The sequence below is a fragment of the Electrophorus electricus genome, chromosome 6 (genome assembly GCF_013358815.1).
Source record: "Electrophorus electricus isolate fEleEle1 chromosome 6, fEleEle1.pri, whole genome shotgun sequence".
NCBI classification, from domain to species: domain Eukaryota; kingdom Metazoa; phylum Chordata; class Actinopteri; order Gymnotiformes; family Gymnotidae; genus Electrophorus; species Electrophorus electricus.
The window spans coordinates 1,732,501-1,742,590 of NC_049540.1; the positions used below are offsets into that span (position 1 = coordinate 1,732,501).

The 10,090-nt window shown below is 48.3% G+C and overlaps 1 protein-coding gene across 1 annotated transcript in view; it reads left to right on the top strand.

Annotated features, from left to right (window-relative positions):
- fam155b (family with sequence similarity 155 member B) overlaps window positions 1–3,823 on the top strand; it is a 4,814-nt gene extending 991 nt beyond the window's left edge. The window contains exons 1-3 of the mRNA XM_026996456.2: window positions 1–200; window positions 1,620–1,791; window positions 2,470–3,823. The exon at window positions 1–200 is cut by the window's left edge and continues 991 nt beyond it. Coding sequence (XP_026852257.2) covers window positions 1–200; window positions 1,620–1,791; window positions 2,470–2,777 — 680 coding nt within the window. The 3' untranslated portion in view covers window positions 2,778–3,823. The remainder of the gene's footprint in view (window positions 201–1,619; window positions 1,792–2,469) is intronic.
- Window positions 3,824–10,090: the final 6,267 nt, after the last annotated feature.

Consider the following 10,090-nt stretch of genomic DNA (forward strand, 5'->3'; position numbering starts at 1 on the left):
GACTGAACTGCAGCCTCGCGCACGTCGTCCGGGATCTGTTCAGCGGCGGTCCGCAGGACGGAGACGCGTGCAGCGCGTGCATCCGCGCCTACATTCGACTCGACCAGCACGCTCAGGAAAAATACGAGGAATTTGACAGCCTCACGCGCAAGTACATGGCGGACGACTACTCCGTGCGAGCGCACACACAGCTCTGCCAAGTGAGAGGCGGTATTCGTTTTAGCCCTGTGGTGTGTGTGTGTGTGTGTGTGTGTGTGTGTGGTGTGTGTGTGTGTTGTGTGTGTGTCTGTGTGTGTGTGTGTTGTGTGTGTGTGCGTGCGTGTGTGGCATGTGTGTGTGTGTGTGTGCGAGTGCGTGCGTGCGTGTGGGCGTGTGTACGTGCGTGTGTGCGTGCGTGTGTGTGTGCATGTGTGTGCGTGTGGGTGCATGCGTGTGTGTGCATGTATGTGTGTGTGCGTGCATGCGTGTGTGATTGTGTGTGTGTGTGTGCATGTGTGTGTGCGTGTGTGTGCGAGCATGTGTGTGTGCGTGTGCATGCGTGCGTGTGTGTGCATGTGTGGTGGCGACCGTGTGTGTATGTGTGTGTGTGCTTGTGCTTGTTTGTGTGTGTGTGTGCTTGTGTGCATGTGTGTTTTGTGTTTGTGTGTGTATCTGTGTGTGTGCGCGTGCATGCATGTGTATATGTGCATGTGTGTGTGCGTGCATGTGTGCGTGCCTGTGTGTAGTTGTGTGTGTGTGTGTGTGTGTGCTTGTGCTTGTGTGCATGTGTGTGTTTTGTTTGTGTGTGTATTTGTGTGTGTGCGTGTGCATGCATGTGTATATGTGTGTGTGTGCGTGTGTGTGTGTGTGCGTAGTTCTTTGTTGTGTCATGCGTTGTGTGTGTTTGTGTGCGTGTGTGTGTGCCTGCGTGTGTGTGTGCATGTGTGCGTGTATGTGTGTGCGCTTGTGTGTGTGTGTATCTATGTGTATGTGTGTGTGTGTGCTTGTGTGTGTGTGTGCGTGCATGCGTGTATGTGCGTGTGTGTGTGCATGTGTGCATGACTGTGTGTGCTTGTGTGCGTGTGCGTACGTGTGTGTGTGTGTGAATGTATGTGTGTGCGTGCATGTGTGTGCGTGCATGTGTGTGTGGGTGCCTGCGTGTGTGTGTGTGTGTGTTTGAGTGTGTGTGTGCGTGCGTGCATGTGTGTGCGTGCGTGTATGTGTGTGTGTGTTTGTGTGTGTATGTGGGTGTGTGTGTGCATGCATGTGTGTGTGTGTGTATTATCACCTCTATCATCTCATTGTGTATCCTGACACGACAGCTGCTGATGGTTTATAACCAACATCGGACTCACCGCCAGAAGAACAAGTTCACTCCTTTAGAACAGTTTAACCTGTGCGCGCACACACATTCCTCTTTAAGAATTAAGGACTTGGTTCCTCACATGCATTTGACATTTTGCATGTATATGCATGTCGATTGTGTGTGTGTGTATTTATGTGTGTTTGTGTGTACATGTGTGTATTTACATATGTGTTTATTTATGTATGGGTGTATTTATGTATGGGTGTATTTATGTATGTGTGTATGTGTGTGTTTGTACATGTGTGCTTTTATGTGTGTGTGTGTGTGTATACAGGTAATGTACAAGACCTGGCTGTGTGTGGAGTATTTCCCAGTGCTTCCGCACGCATGTGTGCGGTGGGTGTCGTGCAGGCAGTACTGCCATGAGGTTGTAGCCAGCTGCCCGTACATCCTGCCTGACAACAACCACCTGGTGTACGGGGGTCTGCCCAGCTTCCTCTGCACAGGTAACAAAACTGACATGTGTCATGTCAGCACAGGTGACATGCTGTAACACAGCTGACATGTCATAGCACAGGTGACAATCCCATAGCAGAGGTGACATGCTGTAACACAGCTGACATGTCATAGCACAGGTGACAATCCCATAGCAGAGGTGACATGCTGTAACACAGGTAACATTCTATAACACAGTCATTACATGAATGATAACATTACACTACTGACACATGCAGGTAGCACAAATCATTTTGCACAGTGCAGTAACACAAGTCCTTACACACATAATGGCACAAGTCCGTACGCACACTACGGCACAGTTACATGACACACAACCGAGCAAAACACACAAGTAATCTAGAAATGTTATTACAGTTACACACACAACCCAGAAAAACACACACAAGTAATCTAGAAATGTTAACACAATCACACGACACACAACCCAGAAAAACACAGGTAATCTAGAAATGTTAACACAGTTACACGACACACAACCCAGCAAAACACATGTAAACTGGATAATTTTGAACAGATACCCAGCAAAACAATCAGGATATTTTAACACCATACAAGCTCCAGCAAAACACAGGCAAAGGTGTGTTTAGTGCAGTTTTATAAATGACACTGCACAGTTAACACAGGTGATGTCAGTGGTCTACTCTTTTATTTTTGTTCTGTGTCAGGTCTGCTGGAGGATGACGTGACCAGTCAGGGGCTGGATTGCTGTGATGTCAGGTGGAGTGGGTGTGGCTCGGCAGTAGGAGCTGCGTGTGCTCTGAGCCACCTCCCAGTCTCACTGTCATGGCAGTGGAGGTCGTCGTCAGACGCGGTTTCCTGTGCGTGTCGTCTCTATGGCAACAGGCTGAAACTGTGCGTTCTTGCTCTCTTCCTGTTGCACACCGTCGTTTCCATAACAATCCTGCAACCCAGCAGCACTGTGTCTCTGGATGCCATGGTTACACTGGAGGAGGGGCCTACCAGAGAGGAATGAAGGACTCAGACACCACCCATAAAACACTGCTAAATTCCTATTGGAGGATCCACACCGAGGAATGTGATGTCACAGGCGCGCAGGGGTTGGCACACAGACAGGAGGAGAAAATGACAGCAGGAAGTCCCACCCCTCCTGCCATATGTCATTTCCTGTCTTGCTAAAAGCTAAAAAAGTGGCCTGTCCCTTTTTGCTTATTCTGTGTGTTTGTGTAAGCCTTTGCTTTGTTTTTACAACGGAACACTGAAACATTAAAATTTTCCAGCCATCAGCTGCAAAATGACCTTGACATGTTTTCTATCAAGCGTAAGTCTGGAGAGGTTTGTGATTGGTATTCTGAGAGCGATGAAAACAACCCTTCAGTCATTTGTGGTAATTTGTGGTGACCGTATGCTGCGGAGACTTGGCTCCTGAGGTCTGTCATGGAAGACAGCAGTAATCTCACTGCGGTTTTGCACTGGATTAGAGGGACTTTGCTTTAAAGACCAAATACTTCAAAGAGACATTGTATTTAAATTTCAGGAAAAAAAAAAACAACAACTTTCTCTCAGAGAGAGAAGAATACATGTAATTGAAGTCTTGGCACATGACATTCACAATTCTTCTCGTAACGGCTAAGCCGAGCGGTGGTTGAGGCAGACATCATTAAGAGCGGCTATCGCCAACCCCTTTCGCACGTCTATCGGGTCTGTACTCGGCTTGTCCTGCAGGTGGCGGCGGTGAGCAACAGTAGAGCCAGCTGAATTCACATGCTCGATACCTCCAACGCTGTAACGCACAGAGGAAGGTTCTTTTCTGTTTTAGTTGAGCAGACTAATAGTTTATTTGAGTTGAGTAGAATAATGGTTTGTTGGAGGGGTTTGTCAGAGCCAGAGCGCACGGGCTGTGACGTCGTTCTGACTGCATGAGATGTTCCATGGGATGTGTTTTAGCAACATTTTTGAAGCCTGAATTGATTGTTTAACATGGTGGTTTTGCGTGCGTGTGCATGTGTGACAGAGAGAATGTGTTTTTGCAGTGTTTTATATTTTTGTACTTTGTGTGTGTCTATGCATGCTATACTTGTGAGCATGCGTGTGCGTATGTGTGTTTATGCATGTTTGTGGGCATTTGCATGTATGAATGTATTTGTGTTGACATATATGCGTGGGTGTGTGTCTGTGCGTGCACACATGGTGGTGCGTGAGTGTTTGTGTGCGTGCATGTGCATGAGTCACTGCCTACTCCACTGCAACTCATGTAAACAGGTAGTTGCCATGGTGATAGGACATCATATTGGGTTATTTATTTGTTTATTTTTGCTCTGATTTTTTTTTTAAACTCTTGTCCTTTATAATCAATGACCGCTGTACCCAGACTCCACCCCTTCCTACACGCTCTCACTACTGACTTCAGATCAGTTCCCCAGACCTTACCACAGTGCTGGCTTTAGGCTGCTGAAGCTTAAAGACTGAAAACAGATCAGTCCTGTGACAGTTTCATGACTTTTTCGATTTTCACTGATGTTACGATTCTTTTCTGAAAACGTATGTTGAATGTCAACCCACCTGAACCCTGACCCCACTAACAACAGATGCAAAAAAAAGAGTTTACCTTAAACGTTTAGAACTGACCTGGGATCAGGCCTCTAACTGTTCACAGTGACCGTCCTCCGTGGAGGTGATCTCAATTGGCACAACAGGCATGTTATCTATCCATCCAAACTCCATAGGACAGTTGTGTTAAACGACTGATCTGGGACCAGTGTTTGTCTGAAGTTTCCTTTAGGAACATGATCCAAGTCGGCAAAGACCCTCTTCTCTGCCCGGATCTGTTTGCTCAGCCCACCCTGACATATGATGGCAGCTCTGTTTGGGTGGGGAGGGGTCAGGTGACCAGGTGACCTAGTGCTCCCTGGACCAATAAAACATCAAAACATCTGCTTCCCTGGACTAATGTTTTTATACTCTCTCTCTCTCTCTCTCTCTCTCTCTCTCTCTCTCTCTCTCTCTCTCTCTCTCTCTCTCTCTCACACACACACACACCCACACACCCAACCATGCACAAACACAGCCCAGTGTATAAATGCTGTATCTTGGACAGATGAGGTCAGTATTGCATATATGAAAATGTTTTCATTGCAATGATGTATTTTTATTAGTGGTAAATAAAAAAAGGAGATGTGTATTGGTTTGAATGGGAAGTTAAATTAAGTGTTGAATGTCTTATTTATTTCACTGTGGAACTCAAAACAATGGAATCTTCTAGCCGCTAGAGGGAGGGACGTCATAACTGTGGTAGTGCAGGTTTTCATCTCATGGTGGCGCTGTGGCACCTTCCTACCTCTTCTCATTCCAAAGCAGCTTTCTAAGATATAAAGCTTCAATTGATTAATTTACCCCTCTAACACACTAGTTTACCCCTCTAACACACTAGTTTACTCCTCTAACACACTAGTTTACCCCTCTAACACACTAGTTTACTCCTCTAACATACTAGATTACCCCTCTAACACACTAGTTTACTCCTCTAACACACTAGTTTACTCCTCTAACACACTAGTTTACCCCTCTAACACACTAGTTTACTCCTCTAACACACTAGTTTACTCCTCTAACACACTAGTTTACCCCTCTAACACACTAGTTTACCCCTCTAACACACTAGTTTACTCCTCTAACATACTAGATTACCCCTCTAACACACTAGTTTACCCCTCTAACACACTAGTTTACTCCTCTAACACACTAGTTTACCGCTCTAACACACTAGTTTACTCCTCTAACACACTAGTTTACTCCTCTAACACACTAGTTTACTCCTCTAACACACTAGATTACCCCTCTAACACACTAGTTTACTCCTCTAACACACTAGATTACCCCTCTAACACACTAGTTTACCGCTCTAACACACTAGTTTACCCCTCTAACACACTAGTTTACCCCTCTAACACACTAGATTACCCCTCTAACATACTAGTTTACCCCTCTAACACACTAGTTTACCGCTCTAACACACTAGTTTACCCCTCTAACACACTAGTTTACTCCTCTAACACACTAGTTTACTCCTCTAACACACTAGTTTACCCCTCTAACACACTAGTTTACTCCTCTAACACACTAGTTTACCCCTCTAACACACTAGTTTACCGCTCTAACACACTAGTTTACTCCTCTAACACACTAGTTTACCCCTCTAACACACTAGTTTACCCCTCTAACACACTAGTTTACTCCTCTAACACACTAGTTTACCGCTCTAACACACTAGTTTACTCCTCTAACACACTAGTTTACTCCTCTAACATACTAGATTACCCCTCTAACACACTAGTTTACTCCTCTAACACACTAGTTTACTCCTCTAAAACACTAGTTTACCCCTCTAACACACTAGTTTACTCCTCTAACACACTAGTTTACCGCTCTAACACACTAGTTTACTCCTCTAACACACTAGTTTACCCCTCTAACACACTAGTTTACTCCTCTAACACACTAGTTTACCCCTCTAACATACTAGTTTACTCCTCTAACACACTAGTTTACCCCTCTAACACACTAGTTTACTCCTCTAACACACTAGTTTACCCCTCTAACACATTAGTTTACTCCTCTAACACACTAGTTTACCCCTCTAACACACTAGTTTACTCCTCTAAAACACTAGTTTACCCCTCTAACACACTAGTTTACCGCTCTAACACACTAGTTTACCCCTCTAACACACTAGTTTACTCCTCTAACACACTAGTTTACCCCTCTAACACACTAGTTTACTCCTCTAACACACTAGTTTACCCCTCTAACACACTAGTTTACCCCTTTAACACAGGAGCTTAATCCTCTAAAACACTTAATCCTTGTATCCAAGGTCTTCGGAATATTATAATATGGTGTAAAAAAATCTCCAGGAACATGGCTGGAGCTAAACACTCCAGGAGTGGCATTATAGCCAAACAATCCAGGAGTGGTGTTAAGTTAAATACAGTTCAGTGGTGTCAGAGTCTCTTTACAGGCATGTATGTTGTTGAACCACTGTTCCTGCACAAGATCACAAGCAAAACCCAAAGCTCTAGTCTGCTAGTGTCCCTCACAGCTACAGCCCAGGAAGTAGTAGCAGCAATGTAGTAGGCTACCAGGAGCCTGCAAAATCAAGACACACCCAGATCAGCAGGTGTGTCAGAATCAATTGTTTGGTACATTAAGAAGCGGGAGTGCAGTGGTAACTACTCAAGTGCTGGATATGTTAGACATGTCAGAGAGGACCAGGCCACCACACCCTCAAAGGGTCCCGCGAGATGCAAGCAGCTGCTGAGTGACAAGAATGAATTGAAACGTCAAGAAGAAAGAACACAAAAGCGTGAAGAGTTATGAGACAGATTGAGTTTTATTAAGTCTTATGGACAGATGAGATGAGGAGGACATGTGCGTGATGCAGGCCATGTGATCTCATCTGGGAGCCATGAGGCCATGCGCCTGTTCGGCTGCTGGTGGAATTTGCCCACATGTCCTTCATCAAATAGGGACTGATGAAGGGACAAATAGGGACTGAACCCGGCTGAGTTAGGGACTGAACCCGGCTGAGTTAGGGACTGAACCCGGCTGAGTTAGGCACTGAACCTGGCTGAGTTAGGGGATGGACCCGGCTGAGTTAGGGACTGAACCTGGCTGAGTTAGGGACTGAACCCGGCTGAGTTAGGCACTGAACCTGGCTGAGTTAGGGGATGGACCCGGCTGAGTTAGGCACTGAACCTGGCTGAGTTAGGGACTGAACCCGGCTGAGTTAGGGGATGGACCCGGCTGAGTTAGGGACTGAACCTGGCTGAGTTAGGGGATGGACCCGGTTGAGTTAGGGGATGGACCCGGCTGAGTTAGGGACTGAACCCGGCTGAGTTAGGGGATGGACCCGGCTGAGTTAGGCACTGAACCTGGCTGAGTTAGGGGATGGACCCGGCTGAGTTAGGGACTGAACCCGGCTGAGTTAGGCACTGAACCTGGCTGAGTTAGGGGATGGACCCGGTTGAGTTAGGGGATGGACCCGGCTGAGTTAGGGACTGAACCTGGCTGAGTTAGGGGATGGACCCCGCTGAGTTAGGCACTGAACCTGGCTGAGTTAGGGGATGGACCCCGCTGAGTTAGGCACTGAACCTGGCTGAGTTAGGGGATGGACCCGGCTGAGTTAGGCACTGAACCTGGCTGAGTTAGGGACTGAACCTGGCTGAGTTAGGCACTGAACCTGGCTGAGTTAGGGGATGGACCCGGCTGAGTTAGGCACTGAACCTGGCTGAGTTAGGGGATGGACCCAGTTGAGTTAGGGACTGAACCTGGCTGAGTTAGGGGATGGACCCGGCTGAGTTAGGGACTGAACCCGGCTGAGTTAGGGACTGAACCCGGCTGAGTTAGGGGATGGACCCGGCTGAGTTAGGGACTGAACCCGGCTGAGTTAGGCACTGAACCTGGCTGAGTTAGGGACTGAACCCGGCTGAGTTAGGGACTGAACCCGGCTGAGTTAGGGACTGAACCCGGCTGAGTTAGGCACTGAACCTGGCTGAGTTAAGGGATGGACCCGGCTGAGTTAGGGACTGAACCTGGCTGAGTTAGGGGATGGACCCGGTTGAGTTAGGGACTGAACCTGGCTGAGTTAGGGGATGGACCCGGCTGAGTTAGGGACTGAACCCGGCTGAGTTAGGCACTGAACCTGGCTGAGTTAGGGACTGAACCTGGCTGAGTTAGGGGATGGACCCGGTTGAGTTAGGTGATGGACCCGGCTGAGTTAGGGACTGAACCCGGCTGAGTTAGGGGATGGACCCAGCTGAGTTAGGCACTGAACCTGGCTGAGTCAGGGACTGAACCTGGCTGAGTTAGGGGATGGACCCGGTTGAGTTAGGGACTGAACCTGGCTGAGTTAGGGGATGGACCCGGCTGAGTTAGGCACTGAACCTGGCTGAGTTAGGGACTGAACCTGGCTGAGTTAGGCACTGAACCTGGCTGAGTTAGGGGATGGACCCGGCTGAGTTAGGGACTGAACCCGGCTGAGTTAGGGGATGGACCCGGCTGAGTTAGGCACTGAACCTGGCTGAGTTAGGGGATGGACCCGGTTGAGTTAGGGACTGAACCTGGCTGAGTTAGGGGATGGACCCGGCTGAGTTAGGGACTGAACCCGGCTGAGTTAGGCACTGAACCTGGCTGAGTTAGGGACTGAACCTGGCTGAGTTAGGGGATGGACCCGGCTGAGTTAGGGGATGGACCCGGCTGAGTTAGGCACTGAACCTGGCTGAGTTAGGGGATGGACCCAGTTGAGTTAGGGACTGAACCTGGCTGAGTTAGGGGATGGACCCGGCTGAGTTAGGCACTGAACCTGGCTGAGTTAGGCACTGAACCTGGCTGAGTTAGGGACTGAACCTGGCTGAGTTAGGCACTGAACCTGGCTGAGTTAGGGGATGGACCCGGCTGAGTCAGGGACTGAACCTGGCTGAGTTAGGCACTGAACCTGGCTGAGTTAGGGGATGGACCCGGCTGAGTCAGGGACTGAACCTGGCTGTCTTAGGGACTGAACCTGGCTGAGTTAGGGGATGGACCCGGCTGAGTTAGGGGATGGACCCGGCTGAGTCAGGGACTGAACCTGGCTGAGTTAGGGGATGGACCCGGTTGAGTTATGGGATGGACCCAGCTGAGTTAGGGACCCACAGCCCCTGCTTCTGGAAGTCATGCTGTCCAATGGCAAAGGATCTGAAACCCAAGAACTAAAACATGAGCAGTTTAAGGTCTCCTGACACTCTGGACAATGTGTGAAACAGACTGTACTGTTATGATTTATAGAACACAGATGTGTAGAACTGTAAATACTTGTGCGTTTCATGTCATAACTAATGTGTTGGGGTGTGGAGCTACACATCCTCAGGGGAGACGTATTTGAGACTGAGACACATCCTCGGGCGAGACATTTCTGAGACTGAGACACACAGCCTCAGGGGAAACATTTCTGAGACTGACCCCTCACCAGTTCCACTAGGGCTCTGTGTCTGGCAGTGTTTAGGACGCTCACCCAACAGTAGCGTTTGCCAGCCTGACTGTTAAATAAAAACAACAACAACAGCAACAGTACAAACTGCTTCTGATCAGCGGATTCTCCGGAATTCCCTCCTCGGCCCGGAGGGTTTGCTAAGCCCCTTTGACAGAATGCTGTGTCCTGCTCCGGGTTAGTGGAGTTCCAGCCCAATCTCCGAAGTGTCCGGATCGGTCACGACAGCAGCCACAGTAGAGTGCAAGGCGTGATTGTGTATGTTCCCATGGAAAATCCACACACTCCCAGATGGCCTGAAACCC